The sequence below is a fragment of the Carcharodon carcharias genome, chromosome 5, assembly GCF_017639515.1.
Source record: "Carcharodon carcharias isolate sCarCar2 chromosome 5, sCarCar2.pri, whole genome shotgun sequence".
Lineage (NCBI taxonomy): Eukaryota > Metazoa > Chordata > Chondrichthyes > Lamniformes > Lamnidae > Carcharodon > Carcharodon carcharias.
In genome coordinates, this window is record NC_054471.1 from 74,970,124 (window position 1) to 74,997,648 (window position 27,525).

Sequence of the window (27,525 nt, forward strand, 5' to 3'; positions counted from 1 at the left end):
GACAGGGCCGACTAACCCATACACAAACCACAACCTGACACAGCCGACTAACCCGTACACAAACCACAACCTGAAACGGCCGACTAACCTGTACACAAACCACAACCTGATACGTCCGACTAACCCATACACAAACCACAACCTGACACAGCCGACTAACCCGTACACAAACCACAACCTGAAACGGCCGACTAACCCGTACACAAACCACAACCTGACACAGCCGACTAACTTGTACACAAACCACAACCTGACACGGCCGACTAACCCATACACAAACCACAACCTGACACAGCCGACTAACTTGTACACAAACCACAACCTGACACGGCCGACTAACCCATACACAAACCACAACCTGGAACAGCCGACTAACCCGTATACAAACCACAACCTGACAGTGCCAACTAACCCATACACAAACCACAACCTGACACAGCCGACTAACCCGTACAGAAACCACAACCTGACACGGCCGACTAACCCATACAAAACCACAACCTGAAACAGCCGACTAACCCGTCTACAAACCACAACCTGACAGGGCCGACTAACCCATACACAAACCACAACCTGACACAGCCGACTAACCCGTACACAAACCACAACCTGAAACGGCCGACTAACCCGTACACAAACCACAACCGGACACGGCCAACTAATCCGTATACAAATCACAACCTGATACGTCCGACTAACCCATACACAAACCATAACCTGACACAGCCGACTAACCCGTACACAAACCACAACCTGAAACGGCCGACTAACCCGTACACAAACCACAACCTGACACGGCCGACTAACCCGTACACAAACCACAAACTGACATGGCCAAGTAACCCACATACAAACCACAACCTGACACGGCCGACTAACATGTACACAAACCACAACCTGACACAGCCGACTAACCCTTAGACAAACCACAACCTGACATGGCCGACTAACCCATATACAAATCACAACCTGATACGGCCGACTAACCTGTATACAAACCACAACCTGAAACGGCCGACTAACCCATACACAAACCACAACCTGACACGGCCAACTAACCCGCATACAAACCACAACCTGACACGGCCGACTAACCCGTACACAAACCACAACCTGACTTGGCCAATTAACCCACATACAAACCACAACCTGACACGGCCGACTAACTTGTACACAAACCACAACCTGACACGGCCGACTAACCCGTATACAAACCACAACCTGACATGGCCAACTAACCCTTATACAAACCACAACCTGATAGGGCCAACTAACCCATACACAAACCACAACCTGACATGGCCGACTTATCCCTATACAAACCACAACCTGAAACGGCCGACTAACCCGTATACAAACCACAACCTGATAGGGCCGACTAACCCGTATACAAACCACAACCTGTCATGGCCGACTAACCCGTATACAAACCACAACCTGATAGGGCCGACTAACCCATACACAAACCACTACCTGACACAGCCGACTAACCCATACACAAAACACAACCTGACACGGCCGACTAACCCATACACAAACCACAAAATGAAACAGCCGACTAACCCGTATACAAACCACAACCTGACACGGCTGACTAACCCATACACAAACCACAACCTGACACGGCCGACTAACCCATATACAAACCACAACCTGAAACGGCCGACTAACCCGTACACAAATCACAACCTGACACGGCCGACTAACCCGTATACAAACCACAACCTCACAGGGCCGACTAACCCATACACAAACCACAACCTGACACGGTCAACTAACCCATATACAAACCACAACCTGACACGGCCGACTAACCCATACACAAACCACAACCTGACTTGGTCAACTAACCCACATACAAACCACAACTTGACACAGCCGACTAACCTGTACACAAACCACAACCTGAAACAGCCAACTAACCCATACACAAACCACAACCTGACACGGCCGACTAACCCGTACACAAACCACAACCTGACACGGCCGACTAACCCGTACACAAACCACAACCCGACACGGCCGACTAACCTGTATACAAACCACAACCTGAGAGGGCCGACTAACCCGTATACAAACCACAACCTGACACGGCCGACTAACCCATACACAAACCACAACCTGACATGGCCGACTAACCCATACACAAACCATAACCTGACACAGCCGACTAACCCGTATACAAACCACAACCTGACATGGCCAACTAACCCATACACAAACCACAACCTGACACGGCCGACTAACCCACATACAAACCACAATCTGACACGGCCGACTAACTTGTATACAAACCACAACCTGACACGGCCGACTAACCCGCACACAAACCACAACCTGACATGGCCGACTAACCCGTATACAAACCACAACCTGACAGGGCCGACTAACCCATACACAAACCACAACCTGACATGGCCGACTAACCCCTACACAAACCACAACCTGAAACGGCCGACTAACTTGTACACAAACCACAACCTGACACGGCCGACTAACCCTTATACAAACCACAACCTGACATGGCCGACTAACCCATATACAAACCACAACCTGAAACGGCCGACTAACCCGTACACAAATCACAACCTGACACGGCCGACTAACCCGTATACAAACCACAACCTGACAGGGCCGACTAACCCATACACAAACCACAACCTGACACGGCCAACTAACCCATATACAAACCACAACCTGACACGGCCGACTAACCCATACACAAACCACAACCTGACTTGGTCAACTAACCCACATACAAACCACAACTTGACACGGCCGACTAACCCGTACACAAACCACAACCTGAAACGGCCGACTAACCTGTACACAAACCACAACCTGATACGTCCGACTAACCCATACACAAACCACAACCTGACACAGCCGACTAACCCGTACACAAACCACAACCTGAAACGGCCGACTAACCCGTACACAAACCACAACCTGACACAGCCGACTAACTTGTACACAAACCACAACCTGACACGGCCGACTAACCCATACACAAACCACAACCTGGAACAGCCGACTAACCCGTATACAAACCACAACCTGACAGTGCCAACTAACCCATACACAAACCACAACCTGACACAGCCGACTAACCCGTACAGAAACCACAACCTGACACGGCCGACTAACCCATACAAAACCACAACCTGAAACAGCCGACTAACCCGTCTACAAACCACAACCTGACAGGGCCGACTAACCCATACACAAACCACAACCTGACACAGCCGACTAACCCGTACACAAACCACAACCTGAAACGGCCGACTAACCCGTACACAAACCACAACCGGACACGGCCAACTAATCCGTATACAAATCACAACCTGATACGTCCGACTAACCCATACACAAACCATAACCTGACACAGCCGACTAACCCGTACACAAACCACAACCTGAAACGGCCGACTAACCCGTACACAAACCACAACCTGACACGGCCGACTAACCCGTACACAAACCACAAACTGACATGGCCAACTAACCCACATACAAACCACAACCTGACACGGCCGACTAACATGTACACAAACCACAACCTGACACAGCCGACTAACCCTTAGACAAACCACAACCTGACATGGCCGACTAACCCATATACAAACCACAACCTGATACGGCCGACTAACCTGTATACAAACCACAACCTGAAACGGCCGACTAACCCATACACAAACCACAACCTGACACGGCCAACTAACCCGCATACAAACCACAACCTGACACGGCCGACTAACCCGTACACAAACCACAACCTGACTTGGCCAATTAACCCACATACAAACCACAACCTGACACGGCCGACTAACTTGTACACAAACCACAACCTGACACGGCCGACTAACCCGTATACAAACCACAACCTGACATGGCCAACTAACCCTTATACAAACCACAACCTGATAGGGCCAACTAACCCATACACAAACCACAACCTGACATGGCCGACTTATCCCTATACAAACCACAACCTGAAACGGCCGACTAACCCGTATACAAACCACAACCTGATAGGGCCGACTAACCCGTATACAAACCACAACCTGTCATGGCCGACTAACCCGTATACAAACCACAACCTGATAGGGCCGACTAACCCATACACAAACCACTACCTGACACAGCCGACTAACCCATACACAAAACACAACCTGACACGGCCGACTAACCCATACACAAACCACAAAATGAAACAGCCGACTAACCCGTATACAAACCACAACCTGACACGGCTGACTAACCCATACACAAACCACAACCTGACACGGCCGACTAACCCATATACAAACCACAACCTGAAACGGCCGACTAACCCGTACACAAATCACAACCTGACACGGCCGACTAACCCGTATACAAACCACAACCTCACAGGGCCGACTAACCCATACACAAACCACAACCTGACACGGTCAACTAACCCATATACAAACCACAACCTGACACGGCCGACTAACCCATACACAAACCACAACCTGACTTGGTCAACTAACCCACATACAAACCACAACTTGACACAGCCGACTAACCTGTACACAAACCACAACCTGAAACAGCCAACTAACCCATACACAAACCACAACCTGACACGGCCGACTAACCCGTACACAAACCACAACCTGACACGGCCGACTAACCCGTACACAAACCACAACCCGACACGGCCGACTAACCTGTATACAAACCACAACCTGAGAGGGCCGACTAACCCGTATACAAACCACAACCTGACACGGCCGACTAACCCATACACAAACCACAACCTGACATGGCCGACTAACCCATACACAAACCATAACCTGACACAGCCGACTAACCCGTATACAAACCACAACCTGACATGGCCAACTAACCCATACACAAACCACAACCTGACATGGCCGACTAACCCACATACAAACCACAATCTGACACGGCCGACTAACTTGTATACAAACCACAACCTGACACGGCCGACTAACCCGCACACAAACCACAACCTGACATGGCCGACTAACCCGTATACAAACCACAACCTGACAGGGCCGACTAACCCATACACAAACCACAACCTGACATGGCCGACTAACCCCTACACAAACCACAACCTGAAACGGCCGACTAACTTGTACACAAACCACAACCTGACACGGCCGACTAACCCTTATACAAACCACAACCTGACATGGCCGACTAACCCATATACAAACCACAACCTGAAACGGCCGACTAACCCGTACACAAATCACAACCTGACACGGCCGACTAACCCGTATACAAACCACAACCTGACAGGGCCGACTAACCCATACACAAACCACAACCTGACACGGCCAACTAACCCATATACAAACCACAACCTGACACGGCCGACTAACCCATACACAAACCACAACCTGACTTGGTCAACTAACCCACATACAAACCACAACTTGACACGGCCGACTAACCTGTACACAAACCACAACCTGAAACAGCCAAATAACCCATACACAAACCACAACCTGACACGGCCGACTAACCCATACACAAACCACAACCTGACACGGCCGACTAACCCGTACACAAACCACAAGCTGACACGGCCAACTAACCCGTATACAATCCACAACCTGACGGGTCTGACTAACCCATATACAAACCACAATCTGACATGCCAACTAACCGATACACAAACCACCAATCTAACACGGCTGACTAACCCGTACACAAACTACAAATTTACACTGCCGACTAACCCAGACAAAATGTGTCCCGGGAAAGCCTCACTCAGGATGCAGAATCAAAAGCCGAATTACGGGATAGTCCTGGGACAGTTGGTCACCCTGGATGAGTCTTCTCTCTGTGCAATACACAACAGAAAAATGGCACGAGGCTGGGATGGAATTTTTTTTATGTCTCATTTGACAAATTAAGGGCTGAAGAACGTTGTGGCATATTTTTTGGAACTCAAAGATGATTTGATGATACTTGAGTGATTTGTAATATTGTTCCGTGTGCACATAATGTTTAGGTATAGCTCAGTAAGTCGGCATGGTACATAATTGAAAAAAATGACACTGAAGGTATATTTGGGTACAAGGAGGGAATTCAAAGCTAACAAAGAGAACTGGTCTAATTACAAATTAAAGTTTCAGGTTTGGTTGGAAGTGAATTAAATAGGAGATGAATAAAGTAAATGTTCTCCTCTCCATGATAGGGTCAGATGATGTGGTATCTAACCAATATTGTCCAAGAGACCCCAGTGCTACAGAATATGCTGAAAATAATGAGATTCTGGACTCATATTATGGCATGACCAAGAATGAAATTGCCCTGACAGTTGCATTCTGTCAAAGGAAACAGTTGTCAAGTGAGACTGTTGGAGATTACTTTCTCGAGTTAAAGAAACTCTCTCGTCATTTTGGGTATGGCGTGAACTTAGGAATCAATCTGACAGACACATTCATAGGAGACCTAAAGAACAATAAAATTCAGGCCAAGCTTTTGAGAAAAGGATACAAGCTGATGTGGAAGGAGACCTGCAATGAGGCCACAGCCATGGAAATGGCATAAAGAGATAGTGGCAAACTGCAAACAAATTATTTCCCTGAAACGGCAGGGGAGAACCACAGAGTTTCAGCAGGATCCAGGTCACTGCAGCCAAGTTCACAATCACAGAGTTAGAAATTTAGATGTTACTGCTGCCTTGGTAGCCACCAACCATCTAAATGCTTCAATTTCCAGTCAAAGTACGATGCCTGTGAGAAAGTCGGCTATATCCAGACGGCATGCAGGAGTAGAGGAAACAGTAATGCTCCAAGGTCGCAGTCAAACACCTGGTCACGGTCATGTACCAGGTCAAGGTACTGGTACACCTAAAGCTAGTTCAGGAGCCTGGAAGTCCTTGAATGAGCATATGATAGATATGGAAATAGAGACTGATGTTGTGAAGAAGAAAAGTCAAGAGTTGTACTCAGTTAGCAAGGAAAACAACACATGGAAGATGAGAGTAATAGGGTGGAAGATAGGATTCCGACGCCCACAGTAGAAATGAAATTGGAGAGTCACAACTTACTTTAATAGTTGATATAGCTATAGCTGTGTCTGTTAACTCAGAACGAGAGAAGAAATCTCAAAGTCACATTCCTAATGCAAAACTTGTGCGAAACTGGATAGTTATTCCAATAACAGTATTCCAGTATTAGGTCAAGTTAGTGTTAGGATGGAATATGAAGATGCATCCTATTACTTGCCATTGGTAGTAGTTGGAAAACCAAAGTTTCCCTGATGGGAAGGGAGTGGCTTAAGACACGGTTAAACTGTGCCAAATTATTTATAGTAGGGATCAGTAAGAGTACGTCTGACATTGAGGAAGTGCTTAGTGAGCATAAAGTGGTCTTTGAACAAGGGTGACCAAGTGATAAAATTAGGTGTCACAAGGTTGGTGAAAAGTTGTGAAGTGCGCCTCAGAATGAGAAATGGTTCCTTTCCTTTCCATGGTCAAACACAAGAAAACTGCAGGAATGAATACATGTCAATTTTCTTTGAAGTGAAAGGGGTAGAGTACCTTGTTTTGGTCAATAGTAGCAAGTGGATAAATGTTGAGTCTATGCCCAACATCACAGGGTCAAAATTGTTGAGATTTTGAGAAATCGGTTTGCAATGTATAGGCTGTCAGAGGTGTTGGTGTCAGACAATGGTCTGTAGTTTAGAAGAGTTTGAAATACTTCTGAGCAAGAATGGAGTCAAATACACTCTAGGAGCACCATATCACCCAGCACTGAATGGTACTGCAGAAAGAAAGGTACAGATTGTGAAGGCATCTTTGAAGAAGTATTTGCTAGGTAACAAGCTAGGAAGTAATTTCTATGTTTTTCTTCAACACAGGCTAGACAATTTTCTATTCTGTACAGAATAACCTCACAGTTTACAACAGGTTGCACATCTTATGAATTAGTTTTAAACATGCTCCTAGGATAAGGTTTACATTGCTTGAGCCTGACATTAATAGCAAAGTAAGACAAAAACAAGACAAAGTGAAGATGAGTCATAATACATCAGGTATGAAACTTAGAGTTCAGTGCTGGTCAGAAGGTCACGATGAAATAACACTGAGGGGATAAGAAGTATGTGATCGGAGTTGCTTTAAAGTGACTAGGTACATTCACATATCTAGTGAAGACTGGGGAGAGATTCCATCAGTGTCATCCAGATCAATTGCTTGAAAGAGGAAATCTGATAAGAGGAGAGCATGATAAACTTCCTTTAGCCCTAATGCCTCCTACCGTCCAAAATGAAGGTCAGAAAGAAAGTGAAAATCACAACAAAACTGAAAGTTTGCCGGTATCACAGAATCCACTGGTAGAGCAAAGTGAGTCAGGATCTTTGATTAAGATAAATCACTGTGACATTGATTTAAGTCCGACTATTAAGTGGAGTTTGTAGTCAAAGTTCAGGGTTTACACAGTCAGAGATGTTGAGAGAGCAAAGTCAAGGGGATGTGGTGGTGTAGCGGTATTGTCACTGGACTAGTGTTCCAGAGACTCAGGGTAATGCTCTGGGGACCTGGGTTCAAATCCCATGGCTGACAGTGGAATTTGAATTCAGTAAATATCTGGAATTAGAAGTCTAATGATGAAACCATTGTCGATTGTCATAAAAACCCATCTGGTTCACTGATGTACTTTAGGGAAGGAAACCTGCCATCCTCACCTGGTCTGGCCTACATGTGACTCCAGACCCACAGCAATGTGGTGACTCTTAAAAATGCCCTCTGAACAAGGGCAATTAGGGATGGGCAATAAATGCTGGCCTAGCCAGTGATGCCCATATCTCATGAATGAATTTTTAAAAAGCTAATGGAATAGGAAGAAGACATCCAGACAAAGTATGTAGGAAGGAAATTGCTCTTTTTATTTCTTCTTGTAGAGTGATGATATTTTTGTTAAATACATATATACATACTGGTTGTTTTTCCTTAACATGTAAATTACTCTGATAGTATCGATCATATATTTTCTGGTTGTGATTAAAACAAGTAAGCAATCTAACCATTTAAACTTCAGGTATTGTTGATGTTGGTTTAGTCATATTATATTCTGGGAAATTATGTTCATGTACCATTTTACATTTTAAAATTTGTAAAAGTTGTTTCTTTTTAGAGTGGGGAGGAAGTGTAGTACTATATATTGTAAAAGCTGCCCTCTGTTTCTGTTGGGGAGGATTTAAAAATGTTAGTTCAATAATGACTCCTTACAGTTAATCCATATCTTCTCTCAGTGCAATACATACCAATTATTACATTGGTTAACAGATGAAAATTGCGAATGCAGGAAACGAACCCCTTCTGATGTACAAAACAATTGAAACTGAAGCAAAGGGGTCTGCAGAATATACCCTTGTGAGTAAGTGCACTATGGTATGTTGACCAAGCCAAATAAAGTTCAGTGCTCCACCCATCTATTACATAAGATTATAACAAACAGAAGCTAGAGTAGAAACAAAAACAAAAATTGCTGGAAAAACTCAGCAGGTCCGACAGCATCTTGGAGGGAAAGACAGGGTCAACGTTTCGAGTCCGGGTGACTCTTTTTTCCAGCAATATTTGTTTTTGTTTCAGATTTCCAGCATCTGCAGTATTTTGCTTTTATCAGAAGCTAGAGTAGGCCCCTTAGTCCTTTGATCCTGCATGTCATTGAATTAGGTCATGATTAATCTTAAACCTCAACTCCTCCTTCCTGCAATATTCCCATATCTCTTGATTCCTGTAGTACCAAAAAAATCTATCAATTGCTGTCTTGAATGTAGTTAATGACTGAGCATCTACAGCTTCCTGAGGTAGAGAATTTCAAAGATTCATAACCCTTTGAGTGAAAAAGTTCTCCTCATCTCAGTTCTAAATGTTTCAAACCTAATTCCGAAACTGTGACCCCATGTTCTAGACTCCCAAACCAGGGGAAACATTTTATCAGCATCTACCCTGTAAAGCATCTTAAGAATTTCATATGTTTCAATTAACTCACATCTCATTCTCCTAAGCTCCAGGAAATATAAACCTAGTCTATTCAGCCTCTCCATTGAGGTCAATCCCCTCAACCCAGGAACCAGTCTAGTGAACCTTCATTGTACTCCCTTTAAGGCAGTACAGTCCTTCCTTAGTTAAGACAAAACTACATAAACTACTCCTGCTGTGGCCTCACCAATGCCGTGTGTAGTTGTAGTAAGACTTCTTTACTCTTATACTCCAATCCCATTGCAACAAAAAGTGAACATACTATTTACCTTCCTAATTGCTTTTTTTATACCTGCATGTTAACTTTGTGGTTCATGTGCAAGGACACCCAAGTCCCCTTGAATATAAACATTTCCCAGTCTTTCAATATTCAAAAAATATGCTGCTTTTTTACTTTTCATGCCAAAGAGATAACTTCACACTTTCCCACATTGTATTCCATATGCCAAATTCATGCCCGCTGAACTACCCTGTCTTGAACACTTTGCAGTCTCTTTGCATCCTCCTTACTGCGTAGTTTTCCACTTTGTATTGTCAGTGAAGTTTGGTACATTATATTCAGTTCGCCTAACTAAGCCATCAATATAAATTATAAAGAGCTGAAGTCTAAGTACTCACCACAGTTGTAGCCTGCCGACCCGAAAATGCCTGGTTTATTCCAACTCTCTTTTCTGTTCATTAACCAATCTTCAGTTCATGAGTCATCAATACCCCAATCCCATGAGTCCAATTCAGCAGAGACTGTGCACAGGTCTGAATACGTGGGCAGCTTACTCCATGGGGGAATAGCCCTTAGGTACTCAAAGCTGAGATGGCATGAGGACTTCAAGTGCTGTAGATCCCTACCCACATTATATCCCCAGCCTTTAGGAAAGAAGGGGAGGGAAGCAGAGAAAAATGGAGATGGAAAGCGGAAGTAGTGTTTTCAGAGCAGGGTTGAGGGGTTGGGGGGGGCGGGGGGGGCGTGAATTTGGAGAGATCAGCTGAGCAAAAGCTCTGACAGAGCACAACGTCCAATGTCACCTCCTCTCAGCAGAAGACAGAAATCTCGATTCTGGAAACCCATACAAACGAGGTAATTTAATTTTCGACTGAATTTGGATCAGACATTGCCCCAACCATATCTAGCAAATGTGCAGACACTTCAGCTGACTATTCGCCCATTAACATTGCAATATTCCCCTCCACGTATTCAGCAGGGGGAAAAAAAATCCCTGATTTCAAAGACCACAAATCCATTCATTAATGGTGTGGAGCTGCCAGCACCCACAACAGCTGTTTGGCTCAATTTGGAGCCATTACATCAACATGAAATTGAATTTATATACCATCTGTCACATAATTAAACATTACAAGGCACTATTATGCAAAATAACCTGCAATAAATAGGGCAACTAACCGGCGTCAAGGCCAAGGGAAATATTGAGAAACAGCATCGTACCTTGAATGATTCCAGTTGTTGGTTGATGACATCTGTTTCCGTCCCGACGCTGCCCTGGCTCTCCTCATGCTCCTCAGCAATTTCCATCAGCTCGTTGAGCGTCTTGCATCTACTGTCAAATTCCTCAACCCGAGCAAGGTTGGTATCCACCTGCTCCTGTCTGATCATTGCCCTGTCCAGCAGTTTATTGCACTGTTTGCTTAAAGCATCCAAATCCCGTTTTAACCCCAGTAAATCTGGAGAACTTGCCGACTCCAGCATCTGCTTGCCCTCTTTCTTTGCACCTTCAATGCTTGCTGTCAGCTCCTGAAGTCTTACAATGAACTCTCGGATGCCATCCTTCTGGACATGTAGACAGCCCAGATCCCTTCCCACAGGAGCCATGCTGTCCAATTCATCGTCGAGGTCAGCAAATAAGGAAAACATCTCCCTGATATTGTTTTGAAACTGCCCGATGCCTTGGAGCTTGGTCTCCAAGAAGCAGCACCTTTCCCGCACTTGCTGGCTCACTGATCCATAATCTTCTTGCAAGGTGTTGGCCTGCTGTAGGATCAAGGACGTGCCTGCTCCATCTGAGGTACCAGCAGCCAATCTCTGAGCAAGGCGCTTGACATTTTCCACTTGTGGCGTCAAAGCCTGAAGAGCCTTCTGTTGGGCATTCATGTTGGTCAGGCACTTATTACTGTATGCCTGGGGTCCTAGGGCATCATGGTATTCAAGTTGCTGCTTAGCTCCGTCTAGTTGCTTCTTGGCATCTTTGAGAGAATTCTGAAACTCCTTCATGCATTTTGCCATCTCGTCCAGGGCATCGATTTTGAGGCGGAGCTGTTCATTGATCAGATCAACCTTCTGATTGACTGAAGCCTTCTCACTCTGGATATCACCTAAATCAGCCTGACTAGCTTCAATCAAGCTATCGGCAGCATTATTTAGAGACTCTAAAGCCCTACGATGTTTGTCCACATCATCTTGTAAACCTCTAATGTTTGTCAATGAAGACTCGATTTCTGTGGCATCACTGCAGACTGGTACCTGAGAAGCCTTTGCTTCACACTCTTGTATCCATGGTAGTAAGTGTTCGAAACTTTCTCTGTACTTTTGGGATTTCTGGAAACAATCCCTCAGCTTTTCTTGTCTTGCTTCTACGTGCTTGGCCAGTTCTTCCCAGTCGGCTCGGAGGGTTCCCAGCCGACCCTGCAAGGCAGTTTTCTCAGACCCGGGCTGCATATTCTGAAGGAGAGCCTCACCTTCCACGAGGATCATCTCATAGGACCCAGCTTTCTGGGCCAAGGATTTCTGAAATTCTGCCTGCTCATCAATCAGCAAGTGCAGACGCTCGAGTTTGGCAGATATGGGAGCTCTTTGGTCCTGCTCACTGCGCTTTCTACCCATCCAGGACTGAAAATCATCGAACATCTGCTGAAACTGCTCGGAATTAGCAAGTGCTGACTGTAGCTGATGGACTCGGTTTCCTTTACCAAAACAAAATTACGGCAAAATATTATTTTATAACATCTATTGATTCTCCCACCTAAATAGAATATACTGCACAGGAGGAGACTTGTTAGTCCACCATGCCTGTGCCAGCTCTTTAAAAGAGTTATTCAATTGGTCACATTCCCCTGTTCTCCTACACGGCCCTGTGAAATTTTCCTTTCCAAGAATTTATCCAATTCCCTTTGGAAAGTTAGCAGTGAATCTGTTCTGCTGGTCTGTGCATCCCAGGTCATAATTACTCACTGCATTAAAAACAAATCTCAACTCCACCTGCATCCTCCCCCAGTTCTTTCCAATTACAATAAATCTGTGTACTCTGGTTACCAACCCTCTTAACAGTTTCTCCCCATTTACTGCATCAAAACACCTGATAATTTTGAATATCTTTATTAAATGGCCCCTTAACCTTCTGTGGTCTAAAGAGAACAGCCCTAGCTTCTCCAGTCTCTCCAGGAAGTCCCTCAGCCCCAGAACCATTTCAGTAAATCTCCTCTGCACCACTTCCAAGGCCTTAACATCCCAATTCCTCAAGTGTGATGCCCAGAATTCAATACAGTACTCCAGCTGAGGCCTAATCAGGGTTTTATAAAGGTTTAGCATAACTTCCATGCTTTTGTACTTTATGCCTCTAATTATAAAGCCAAAATCCAATATGCTTTTCAAAATAGTCTGATCAACAAGTAATTCCACCTTCAAAGATTTGTTCACACCCAGGTCTCTGTTCCTGCACCCCTTTTAAAATCGTACTATTCAGTTTAATGTTGCCTCTCGTCATTTTTCCTTCTAGATGCATCAAAAATCATGTATACTCTTATTTTAACATCAATTTTATTTAGGCTAACTGGTCATTAAGCCAACGAGGTTTTTGTGGTCTCTGTGCAAAATAGTTGCCATGTTTGTCTATACGAGACCTTTTTCACTCCATTAGCAATTCATTGATCACCAGTAACACGAGCCTTCTGAAATAAAGAAGGCAGAACCATTCCAAACCGCCCAGTAGAATGTAGTGTTTTAAAATAAAATAAAAATAGCAACTATAAAATATAGAGGCAATTTATAGTTAGGCTCCACATCAACTTAAAAAATAAGAAGTTAAAATGAACCCAAAGTAAGAAATTGCAGGGGTTAACAAGCATGAGAGAAATACAGATCAACATTTCAGATATGTCCCTGGGTCACTGTAGTTCAAATTAAATTGTTAACTTTGTTCTTTTTCTGATCCTGTGTCCTTCCAGTACTTGCCATTGTAATTTTAGATTTGTAGTAGCGGAGAATTTTTAAACTCATTGAGCAAATGAGTTTGAATGCATTCTCGTAACACACGTTCTCTGTTTATTAAATGCTCAGATTAAACCGCTCACCTGCTCTTTCCTCCAGATCTCGGAAGGGCTTCAAGACATTGTCCAATTGCCTGCTAAGCTCGGCTTTCAGGTACTGCTCACCAACGAGGGTTGCGATCTCCTCGCAGAGTGTCTGGGCCTCCTGCACGCATTTCTCCTCCTGCTCCACCTCCGACCGGATTTCACTGGCTGCCTCCAGTTGGGATTTCACAGCTTGGAGCTGGGAGCCGATGGGTGGCTGACTGGCTAGCTTAATGTCCAGGGCTCTCAGCCTGCCCGAGAGGTCACAAACTAGGTTCTGGTACCGGGTGCTTTTGATGATGGCCCTATCGATGAGGTCGGATCGGTCAACCAGCTGCCCTGTTAAGCTGTCCCACTTTTGCATCACGGCAGCCAACTGGTCACTCACAATTTTGCAGGCCGGAGTAGGGACATCTGACCGACTCAAGATGCCGCCGGCCGCTGTTTTCAGCTGTTCATGTTGTGGTTTTCGAGTCTCAAACTCCTTGAGCAGTATCTGGGAACAAGCGAGAGAAACATCAACACAAAAGGAGCAAGTCGTTCGAATCACAGTGAAGTATCGAGGCCAATCTCAAGGTGTCAACCTTAATAACAGTTTTGAACGATATGGAATTGCAAGGGTGAAGTTTAAGTGGTTTTATTTTTAAAGTCATACCTGAGCCCAAACTTATTCTAGGGTATGTGTTTGTTATTTGCAATCTTATGGGGTACTGGTGCATTCACATCATCCATCTGTCTGAATCACACACTTCTAAAATTGAGAAATAGTCTTGTATTATATTTCTTTGTTTAAACATTTGAGCATCACTGGCTAGGCCAGCAGTTATTGCCCATCCCTAATTACCCTCGAGAAGCTGGTAGAGAGCTGCCTTCTTGAACCACTACAATTCATGTAGTGTAGGAATGTGATAAGGGAGGAGTGTCTCAAAGTCATAATGGCACAGAATGAGACCATTCAGCCCATTGAGTTTGTGCCAGTTCTCTGTAGAGCAATAGAGTCAGTCCCATTTCACGACTCTATCCCTGAAGCCCTGCGCTGTTGAACCTTTACATCATCTTGGAAAGGAATTCCAGAGGTTGGCCCTAATCAACAACACTTTAGAAAGTGAGCTGGATACCCCCAGGAATATGGAATGCTGCTTCTTGACTTCAACAGAGATCTTTGGCATTGTTAGTGTCAGGACTTTACCCTCTCCAATGGTCACTGGAGACAAGGTAAGCATTTGCACTTTGGGACAGCTCAAGGGGCTGTCATCAGAGATGTTAAAGGCAGTTTTTCCGGTCAAGAGGCAAGATCAAAGAAACCTGAGGCTCTTTTTATTGCAGTGAAGGGTAAGAGATCTGATGGATATGTGGAAAATCACAACGGTTTTATAGAAGGAAAGTAGGGAAAAGCCAATTCAATTGGTCAGTGAATTAGCAGCTAGAACCCACACAGTTTAAAGAGAGAAAGGTTAGGATAATTAAAAAAAATATATATATGTCGGGGATTAAAAGAATAATGGATGTCCTACCAGAAACAATAGTGAAAACAGAATTCTTAATGGCTTTTTAAAAAGGAAGTGGATAAATATCTGAAGGAGAGTTCACGAAGAAATGGAGAAAGGGCAAAGTAACGGGAGTAAGTTGAGAGCTCTTTTCAAGAGCATCACATGCATGATAGCTGAACACCCACCTTGTGTGCTGTAAAATTCTGTGACTCTAAAATAAAATTAAAATCTGGCATTCAAAAGGTACACACAAATCATCAACACAGTCTCTGGGACCAGCACGTGCTAACACACAACTTCCCTTGCTCACCGAGAATAAAGAGCTCCTCCTGTTAACATCATAACAAAACCAGGGAAGCTTTGGTTGGCCCTTACTTTGTATGGTATAAAAAATTTATATCATTCCACCTGACAGTCATTTTAGCCAATTTTCACATTCTTCTTGCTCCCAGTACATGGAGTTAGAAAATATGATTGGAGATATTTAATTCTCCCAAGTTGTTGAATGCAAAAAGCCACTTTTCTGTTTTTATCTCATCGCTGATACTTTGATCAGGTTAAAAAAAATACTTTTAAACAATTCATATTTCCCCACTGGCCAGTAACTTAGAACCTTACAGCACAAAATGAGGTCCTTTGGCCCATTTGAAAGAGCTGCCTAATTACTCCCAATCCCCCCCTCTTTCCCCACAGCCCTCTAAGTTTTCCTCCTTATCCAATTCTCTTTAGAATTTCTGAATGTGCCTCTCCACCCTTTCAGGCAGTGCATTCCAGATCACAACTCACTGCGTAACAAGAAAACTTCCTCAACCTCTTTGATTTCAACAGAAATGTTCACCCAAAGAACCAACATCATTTGTCAAGAACACCAGTGGATAATGTTACTCCTTACCTGAACTTGTTGTTTTTGATTATTCAACATATGTGGATCGATGGAGAGTGGTCCGAGCACGTTCATCATTAGTTCCTTTTCAACAAGCCACTGGCTGAGCTGCATCTCTGCTGTTTCAAACTGAAGGAGGAAACTGGACGACTCCTCCAACTTCTGCTGCCGTTCAGCTGCCGACTGGCTGACCTGTTGCCATTTTGAATCTAAAAACAATATAGAAAATGTAAGTTTTTAAAAAAACTTTTCTTCGCCAACCAATTTTTTACAAAACAAGTGTTGTGAACATAATGACATAATTAATGTTTAACAGGTCACTGTTCTAGCTGGATGAAACTACTCATAGAAACATTGCGCACACACACAGGAGTAAAAACAAGGGTGTGAGCAAAGAGTAAGTGGGTGAGAACAGGCAGAAAGTGACAGAAAGACAGTTAGAGTATACAGAGAAAACGCAGAGTGAGCAGAGAGTAGAAGAGAGCAGATGCAGAAAGACAGCAGGATAGAGAATGCACAGAGCGGGCACGGTGTAATGCAGAGTGAGATAGAGCGTACTGAGTGAGATAGAGCGCACAGAGTGAGATAGAGCGCACAGAGTGAGATAGAGCGCACAGAGTGAGATAGAGCGCACAGAGTGAGATAGAGCATACAGAGTGAGATAGAGCATATAGAGTGAGATAGAGCATAAAGAGTGGAATAGAGCATACAGGGTGAGATAGAGTATAGAGTGAGATAGAGCATAGAGAGTGAGATAGAGCATACAGAAGAGTGAGACAGAGCATACAGAGTGAGTGCAGAGTGAGTGCAGACTGAGATAGAGCATACAGAGTGAGATAGAGCATACAGAGTGAGTAAAAAGTGAATTAGACCATACAGAGTGAGAGAGAGCATAAAGAAGGTAGAGCATACAGAATGAGGTAGAGCATACAGAGTGAGATACAGCATACAGAATAACACAGAGTAAGAGAGAGAGATAAAACACAGGCAGGGAGGAAACGAGAACATGCAGAGGGATAGAGCACGTGCAGAGAGCTCATGGGAGCTAAGAAGAGTGCGTGGGCTGAGAGCACACACATGCAGAGGGAGGAGGTGAGGAAGATGTGGAATGCACGTGCAGTGAGAGAGAGAAGTTAGACACACAAAAGCAGAGACCACAGAAAGAGAAGATGAGAGAGGAAACGTGCATACAGCATAAATATGCCATACACCTGGTGAATGGTGAAATTATTGGTGCCCAATGTAATAAAGAGCGAAAAGGTATACAAGAATGCAGTAGTAGCAAGAGAGAGCAAGAATAAGTACGTCCATTGTATATTTCCCTAATTATTTTTGAAGTATTCACTCAAGATACGGATTTCACTGATAAAGCCAACATTTTATCCATTCCTAGGCACCCTTGAGAAGCTGGTGGTGAGCCTTTTCGGCTGCAGTCCATGTGGTGAAGACACACCCACAGTGCTGCTTCTGAATGTCCTCAATAAATCCAATGTTGCAGAACAGGCACTATCGTGCAACTCACATGATGAACCCAAGAATTTCTCTCAACAGTCTCTGAATACACCCGTTGGGAACAGTGCTGAAAGACAGTACAGTGAATCAAGTTGACAGGGGGCATCATCTACCTACCAAGGGAGAGGCAAGCTCTCCACAGAAAGCAAATGTTTCCTGCACTAAGTTAACCTCTACAACAAATGGAAACAGGAGAACTGAGGCACTAAATAGTGACTACTTTCACCAATGCAGGTAGGTGTAGAAGATTGGTGTGAACTTAGAATGGGAACAAATAGCTAGGACATTAAAAACAGGAGAGCAGTGAGTGCCACTGGGCTGGTACTCAGCACCATTATGTCCCTGATCCCAACATGTCTATAATGGGCTTTGATCGCAAGATTTTCCCATTTAGTAGTCCAGAGTTACCCAACTGCTATGTGAAGAACCATAAATGAAATTGCTTAAATAATCTGCATTATTTCTCTATTTTGCTGAATAAAATATTGACATCATGCCAGACTAAGAATTTTCTCTATCAGAAACATTAGTATTTGGTGTCCAATAGCTCTCAAGTAACAGTTGGTATCTCCCAGTGCCAGGTTGTACATTGGTATAACTCCTGGTGTCTAGTGCTGACAATAGATGCACAGGTCACAAAATTGATCCCATATCCCAGCTTAGCACAGTGCAATAACTCATCAAAAAGTAACATGTAGGGAGAAAACTGCACTAGTTTCAGAGGCTCACCTGTTTTGTGTCAAGTTGACTTTAGGTTTAGCACACAACCGACTCACAGCAGAAAATGGAATCCTGCTCCACAGAACATATTTATAGCTTCAAACTATGTCCATTTATAAATTTCAGCAACAGGGATTAGAAGAAAACCAAAGCTTTCAAAGTCCCTGGAACTGCTGGTGACAGATTGAGCTGGCGGTGCATCTGGTAAATATTTACTCCAAAATCAAACGAGGAGCATTAACGTTACTTAGCTGAATGGCAAGGCAAGTTGAAACACCAGAAAACTTGAATTTGTGTTGCAATGGGACAGCAGACTTGTGCACGAAAGGACTTAATCCATAAATGGGGTCCTCTCGCCCAATATTTTTTAAAAGGAGCTGACTCAATCGATAATTTCATCGTACCATACATGGAAGGAGCATCACTAACTTCCCAGGATGAAAAAGACAGTAAAAATTTGGAAAAAAGGAATACTGGTCCGAATTGTTTTTTTCCTTCTGGGTTGCCTGACCTCATCAGTCTAAAAGAACCAACAACAATTTTAGGGACCACTTAGGAGAGATTTCTTTTTAAGAAAAGATTTTCCTTTCATACATTAGGGTCTGTGTTTTTTTCTTATTCTTTCACAGAATGTGGGTGTTGCTGGCTGAGCCTTCTTGAACTGCTGCCGTCCATGTGGTGTAGGTACACCCACAGTGCTGTTAGGAAGAGAGGTCCAGGATTTTGACCCAGTGACAGTGAAGGAACGGCGATATATTTCCAAGTCAAGATGGTGAGTGGGGCTTGGAAGGGAACTTGCAGGTGGTGGTGTTTCCATGCATCTTCTGACCTTGTCCTTCTAGTTAGTAGATGTTGCAGATTTGGAAGGTGTTGTCGAAGGAGCCTCGCTGAGTTGCTGCAGTGCATCTTGTTGACGGTACACACTGCTGCCATTGTGCATCAGTGGTCAAGAGAATGAATGTTGAAGGTGGTGGATGGGGTGCCAATTATGCAGGCTGCTTTATCCTGAATGGTGTCAAGCCTTGAGTGTTGTTGGAGCTGCGCTCATCCAGGCAAATGGAAAGTATTCCATCACTCAGGGAGTCAGGAGGTGAGTTACTTTCCACAGAATTCCTAGCCTCTGATGTTGATAGTTGGGGATTCAGGGATGGTAATGCTATTGAACGTCAAGGGAAAATGGTTAATTTTCTCTTGTTGAAGATGGTCATTGCCTGGCACTTGTGTGACACAAACATTACTTGCCACTTATCAGCCTAAGCCTGGATATTGTCCAGGTCCTGCTGCATATGGACACGGACTGCTTCAGTATCTGAGGAGTTGCAAGTGGTGCTGAACATTGTGCAATCATCTGTGGACATCCCCACTTTTTTTTAATATTTCATGGGATATGGGCATCACTGGCAAAGCTGGCTTTTGTTGCCCATTTCTAATTGCCCTGGAACTGAACATTTCAGAGGACAGTTAAGAGTCAACCACACTGCTATGGGTCTGGAGTCACATGTAGGCCTGACTGGGTAAGGATGGCATATATCCTCCCTTGAAGGACATTAGTGAACCAGATGGATTTTTATGACAATTAATGATACTTTTATGGTCACCATTACAGAGACTAGCTTTCAATTCTAGATTTTATTTTATTAATTAAATTTAAATTCCACCAGCTACCATGGTGGGATTTGAACCTATGACCCTGGAGCATTAGCCTGGACCTTTGGATTACCACCATCTACCCCCCTGAACCTTATGATGGAAGGAAGGTGATTGATGAAGCAGCTGAAGATAGTTGGGCCTATGACACTACCCTGGGGAACTCTTGCAGTGATATCCTGGAATTGCGATGATTGACATCCAACAACCACAACCATCTTCCTTTGTGCTAGGTATGACTCCAACCAATGGGAGTTTCCCCCCTTATTCTTATTGATTCCAATTTTACAAAAGCTCCGAAATGCCATTCTCAGTCAAATGCTGCCTTGATGTCAAGGGTGTCACTTTATCCTCATTTCTGAAGTTCAGCTCTTTTGTCCATGTTTGGACCAATGTTGTAATGAGGTCAGGAGCTGAGGGCTCTACCAGAACCCAAATTGAACATCAGTGAGCAGGTTATTGCTAAGCAAGTGTCACTTGATAGCACCACTGAAGACACTTTCCATCATTTTACTGATGATCGAGAGTAGACTGATGGGACGGTAATTGGCTAGGTTGGATTAGTACTGCTTTTTGTGTACAGGACATACCTGGAAAATTTCCACATAGCCAGGTAGATGGCTGTGTTGTACTGGTACAGTTTGGCTAGGGGCTGGGCTAATTCTGGAGCACATGTATTCAGTACTATTGCCACAATGTTGTGTGAGTCTTGAGATTCTAACTGCTCAGTCAATCCAGGTGAAGATTGTGGAACTGATTGTCTTCCTAATGCTGAATTCTTAATAGTGCCTTTCTTTTGTCAAGCTTATGTATTGCTGCCAATATACTTATGTTAAATAACCAAGCTTCAGGCATAATATCTGGGCACAAAAGAGGCATTACAGCTTATTCAGGAGGAGCAGAGTGGATTTCGACCTTGTCTTGATTAAATAAAGGATAAAATTTTAAAATGAGCAGGCAGCTAACATGCTGAGCAATTTGGGATTTGGATTTAAGGCTCTGCCAGGATATAAGAAGCAAAAATATTATTTAACAACATTTTTCACAAAATAAATAAATGGAAATAATGACATGTAGGGAGTGCAATGTCGTAACAAATGAAAATGTCCCATTGCATTGGATTTGGCAGTGGTTTTGACGACTTTACAGATGGAAGAAAAAGAGAAATCACTATAGTCGGTGCTCCTCACATGCTGAACTTTCATCACTCGATTTGAGGTCTTTTGTGGTACATTTTGCAGCTACAGATATAGATCTTAATTTTCTCTGCACAACTTCATCTTTCCAACATAAGATTGCAGAGAAGAGATTTGTTGGACTTCTACGAAGTCTGGGGAAGTGGGAGGGGGAAATGGGGGCGAGAGGAAAAAGTGGGAGGGAAAGATGGGGAGAGGGTGAAAGTAGGAGGGAAGGATGGGGGGTGGAAGTTTGTGGCCCCTCCCGCCAGCGGGATCTTCCGGTCCCACCGAAGGCAATGGACTTGTGAACAGCTTGCCTCATTTTCCAGCACTGCTCCCGCTGCACTGGGAAGAGGGTGAAAGTGGGAAGAGGGTGAAAGTAGGAGGGAGAGATGGGGAGAAGGGTAAAATGGGAGGGGGAGCTGTGGGGGTAAAGTGGTGGGGAGGTGGTAAGTAAAATGGGAGAGGAGCTCAGGTAAATTGGGAGGGGGAGCTGGGTAAAGTACAATTGAGAGTTGGGAAAATGGGGAAGAGGGATAAAGTGGTGGGGGGGATGGGAAGAGAGAGAAATGGGATGGGAGATGGAAACAGTTAGAAGTGGGGAAGGTAAGAAAGAAACTATGGATAGAGTTTCTTGCTTCCAACATTAATTTTACGGCAGCCAGCTTTGAAGTAGGTTATAGATTGAGCTAAGCACTTTCCACAGAATAATATGAAGTAAACAGAGATCCACTTGGGGAACAGACATTGTAAAAAGTGTAGAACACAAACAAAAATGCTTTCAGGGAGTAGCTCAAAAGAGAGATACAGATACAAATGGAAGGTAGGTCAGGCATTCAATACCAACCATTCATTAACTGTACAGCAGAGGAAAAATACCCTTTTCATAACAATAAGCATTTCTGCTGCATTCAACTTTCCTACAATTCTCATTTATGTTTTGTGCCTATTTCCTTGTGTCAACAGCTTTATTCTTTTTGCAACAAGTTACATTTTGCTGAGCATTAGCGTTTCACTGAGAAAATGAGCATACAATTCGTCATTTTCAATGAAGAGACAAGGAAACTATTTAGTGTAGAGTTAATCTTAAAAAGATTATAAGAAGAATAATGAAGAGATTGCATTAAAATGGCCACATAATGGTTGCATTTAAATTAAGGACACAGGTTTGTTTGTGCATTGAACAGAAAGGTCAGCACTTTCTCAAAGGTTTTGTTTCATTCTACAATTAAGTTTGTGTGTCTCAGCAACATTCAAATCGTGCCTTCACTCCAGATCAAGCTTCCTTGACCAAGTAATGCGTTTGTTAATAATGTAGTAAACTAACTAGCAAGCAGACAAACCTTACATATGTGGAAAGGATGTTTCCTCTTGTGGGAGAATCTCGAACCGGGCTGTTTGAAAATAAGGGGTCACCCATTTAAGACAAAAATAAGCAGAATTTTTTTTTTGGGTCGTGAGTCTTTGGAACTCTTCTTCAGAAGGCGGTGGAAGCAGAGTCTTTGAATATTTTTAAGGCAGAGCTGGATAGATTCTTAATAAGCAAGGGGGTGAAAGGTGATGGGAGTAGGTGGGAATGTGGAGAAATCAGATGATCTTATTGAATGGTGGAACAGACAAGTGGGGCCAAGTGGCCTAATCCTGCTCCCAATTTATATATTCATATGAACTCTTTCTTCCTGTTCCTGTGTTAATTCTTAAAGTAAGGCTATTATAGTTCATTGGCTGTAAAGCACTTTGGAGCATCTCAACGTTGTAAAAGGCTCTTTATAAATCAAGTATAGTACTTTAGTATAAAATGCTAGAAATACCAAGCAGGTCAGGCAGCATCTGTGGACAGAGAAACATTTAAGAGTTAACATTTCAGATCAGTGCCCTTTCATCAGTTCTGATTCTGTATCTCTCTCCACAGACGCTAGTCCTCAGTACCATAAACAGTATAAATCGATCCCATTTCTCCAGCCCCAAAAATCATGTTTTTGCATTTGCTCAGTGTATAAGTCGGCTCCCCCTTTCCTTTTTCAGCCAGGACATGTTATTCTTGCATTAGTAGTCAGCCTTAATTTTTCACCCCACAAAATTGCATGTTTTACTTACTAGCACCTTATAGCTGGGCGTAAGGGATCAAGCAGGTGTTGCAAAGGTGCGTGCGAGTTTAAGGCAAGGCTATTCTGTGTCAGACAGTGATGATATTTCAAAGTGGCCACCACCCATGCCCCTTGCAGGTAGTTCAATTTTATAGTCAACGTACAAGTCAAAATCCATTTTTGGAGCGATTTTGAGGCTTCAAAGATCAACTGATACGCTGACATCAACGGTGTTTCAGCATTTTCTGTTTTTATTTCAGATTTCTAGCATCTGGGGTACTTTTCTTTTCTGCACTCTTTTGGCCTTTCTTCCATATATCATAAAAATAAGTCTCCACCACAAAGCGATTAATATATATTTTGACTCAATTTGAACACTCAGGAGGTTTGAAGTGTTAAGCTCTCGAGAAATGGGCTTTTTTCAGTTCTATGCATCCAAAGACTGCATCAAGGAAAAGAATAGGCATAAAACCAGCCTTAAACTAAGTAAGAGCCCATCCAATACAACAAGGTATCAAGCTCAGAACTGCCCTAATCTCCGAACCAACCATCTTTTTGGCCTCCAAGTGAGGTTGACAACTGCTGTTGTATTGTGCAAAATTCAGTGTGCTGGATCTTAAAATTAGAACTAGACCATTTAGGAGGGAAATGAGGAAGGGTTTTTTTTTCACACAAAGGATACTGGAAATTTGGAACTCTTTCCCCCAAAATGCTGTGGAAGCTAGTAGGTCAATTTCAATTTTCAAGACTAGGATTGACAGACCTTTGCTGGGTAATGGCATTATGGGATAAAAGATGTGTAAATCAAGATGAGGCACAGATTAGTTATGATCGGACTGAATGGTGAAACAGGCTCGAGGGCTGAATGAAGGGGCTACTCCCATTTCTACATTACGGTATCCCAGATTGATTCCAAAGGTGAACAGGATGCAAAGTTTTAATCCACCTTATCATACCAATGGGAAATAGTGGCATAGTGGTAATGCTGCTGGACTAGTAATCCTGAGACCTGCTAATGATCTGGGTACCATAGCAGCTGGTGGAATTTGAATTTAGTTAATAAATCTGCAATATAAAGCTACTCTTAGTTTCACGGTCACTATTACCATCATCGACTGTCATACAAACCTATCCAGTTTACTAATAGGGAAGGAAATTTGCCATCCTTACCTGGTCTGGCCTACATGTGACTCCAGAGCCACAGCAATATGGTTGACTCTTAAATGCCCTCTGAAATTGCCTAGCAAGCTACTCAGTTCAAGGGCACTTAGGAATGAGCAACAAGTGCTGGTCTTGCCAGTGACACCCATATCCCATGAAAGAATAAAGGAAAAAAAATTCCAGTGGTTTTAACTAAGAGAATAGATGACATTTTAGCTAGCTAACAAACATATCAAAAAGCTGATATTAAAAATAACTACTTCTAAATGGTTGTCCAATAAATAAATTGACACATTACTTATATCATCCAACATCTGCCTCCATTTCCCAGCTTCAGGAGCGTCTGTGTTCTCCTCCAGCAACAACGTCAACTTCTCTTTTACCTGTCCAACTTTGCCAGTGTTTTGGTTCAACTCGGCTTCAAATGCCTGCAGCAAAAGGAAATTGCTAAGATAAATTGCTAATCAAGATCTAGATGCCTTTATTTTCAATTCACCATTTAAACCCAACAACAAATGAAAAGCAAACAAATCAAAACACTATTTCTTACAGTTCAATCAGACAGATGGCAAGAAGCTAATACATTGCTTACCTAATATACAGTCACTGATTATTTAGTAGAATGAAATACACTTGCTTTAATTAAGCACATTATTCTATAATTCCTCACAAAACACTAAAAACGTGAGGCACAAAATAAGAGGGTAGTGGAATATTTACAGCGAACAGTTCCATTTTTCCATCACGTGCCTAACTGTTTTGGCACATTTTTGGTATCTGAAACACCTTTTTATGTTTCTGCTATTTTTAAACTTTCTTCTTGTTATCCTAAATATAGATAAATACTTGTACTTCAAACATTTTAGTGACAGTGATGTCACTCAGTGGATGGGAAACCAACACCAATTAGAAAGGAGGCAGACCTTAGCATTAAAGAACAAACTCAAAATGTTTGTATCACTCTACAGAAACTTAGCAATCACTCCTCATCGCCCAACCCAATGTCCAGACCACTGCATCACCCACTGTGAAATATGCCACAATCAGCTTCTTACAGGGCACCATAATTGGTGACTTTCTCCAAACCCAGTGGCGTAAAAATGGAGAGTTGCACACTTCAATAAAACCTTTCGCCTGCACCTCAGGGTGGAAAAAAGAGGCTCACACATAAGCTGGGAATTTATAGCCACTGGTTTGAACTTCAGTCTTCATCGCACTCAACAATTGGTTGGTGTGAGGAGACTTTTTATTCGACTACTTACGGGCATGTATTCCTTATACTGTTTTCTCAACCACCTTTCATGTTATGTTGTTCCCACATGTGACCTAACCATTTTATTGGTGCTGACTTGACAATTTGGCTAGTTGATCTTTCTTGCCTGTTATTTTTGTACATTTGTAATCAAGGAAGTATGTGGATGGCCTCTGCCTTCATTATTTAGTTAGGGTATCAGCAGACAAGGAAGAGTATCGTAACTCGACGTCATAGAATCTAACAGCACAGGAGACCTTTCAGCCCATCATGCCTGTGCTGGTGCTTTGAAAAAGCTGTCCAATTAGATGCACCCCTGCTCTTTCCCCAAAGCCCCGCAGAATTTTCTTTTTTGAAGTACTTATTCAATTCCCTTTTACAAGTTACAATTGAATCTGCTTCAGGCAGTGCATTTCAGATCATAACAACTCACTATGGAAAATACAATTTCTTTGCACCTGATGCTTTTGCCAATTGCTTTAAAGATTCCTCATCCTCGCATTTCTTGTTTCAGCCCTTCACCGACCAACCAAATTAGAAGAGCTGTATTAACTCCACTTTCTGATTAAAAGGTGGCCTGAAAGAACCTCACAAACTGAGGAACTAACATAGGTGAGAACTTATACCACTTTCATCAGCACAGCACGCCGGTTCAATGTGCTACACTGCCTGGTCCTTTAAAATGTTCATGCAATTTGAACCAAGAATGCTTGGATAATAGGCAATAAACTAGCAAATTTTGATAATTGGCTTCTGTCCAGCTGGACTAACAGGATTATTAGCAGCTTGTACATCATAGCCAACTCTAAAGGGTCATTCTGAGTGAACCCTAAATGGCAATTTAAACTCATGGAACAGCTAGCTCAATTTCTTTTTAAAAAATCATTCTTCCTGGGGGCGGGAGGGGTGGGGTGAGAGTAGGGAATTGTTTTAGTTTACCCTACTAATTACAAGGATAATCTGTTCATGTTTCCATCATTATTAATGCAATGTCAGATGCCCAGTACTGCCTGGAGGTATTAGCCATGAGTCAGTGGTAGACTTTCACCTCAGAGGCAGCAGGTCCTGGGTTCAAATACACAAAATCTCTGCCAGGACTTCAGTGCAGTGCTGCGGGAGTGCTGTACTGTTAGAGGTGCCACACTGAATTGGGTGAGATGTTAAATCAAGGTCCAATAGACCCTCTTGGATGAGTGGAAAAGATCGTGCAGCATTAATTTGAAAAGCAAGGAAGGCCCTAGCCTATATCTAAACTCAACCAACATCACTAAAACAGACTATCTGGTCATTATCACATTGCTG

At 43.2% G+C, this 27,525-nt stretch overlaps 1 protein-coding gene across 4 annotated transcripts in view; it reads right to left on the bottom strand.

Annotated features, from left to right (window-relative positions):
• The window catches only part of dst (dystonin), a 576,136-nt gene that overhangs the window by 145,884 nt on the left and 402,727 nt on the right, over nt 1-27,525 (bottom strand). For all 4 annotated transcript variants that reach the window (XM_041188904.1, XM_041188906.1, XM_041188907.1 and 1 more), the window contains 4 exons: nt 25,270-25,399; nt 16,676-16,875; nt 14,294-14,789; nt 11,436-12,907 (listed from right to left, as the gene is read on the bottom strand). In XM_041188904.1, the coding sequence (XP_041044838.1) occupies nt 11,436-12,907; nt 14,294-14,789; nt 16,676-16,875; nt 25,270-25,399 (2,298 nt within the window). The remainder of the gene's footprint in view (nt 1-11,435; nt 12,908-14,293; nt 14,790-16,675; nt 16,876-25,269; nt 25,400-27,525) is intronic.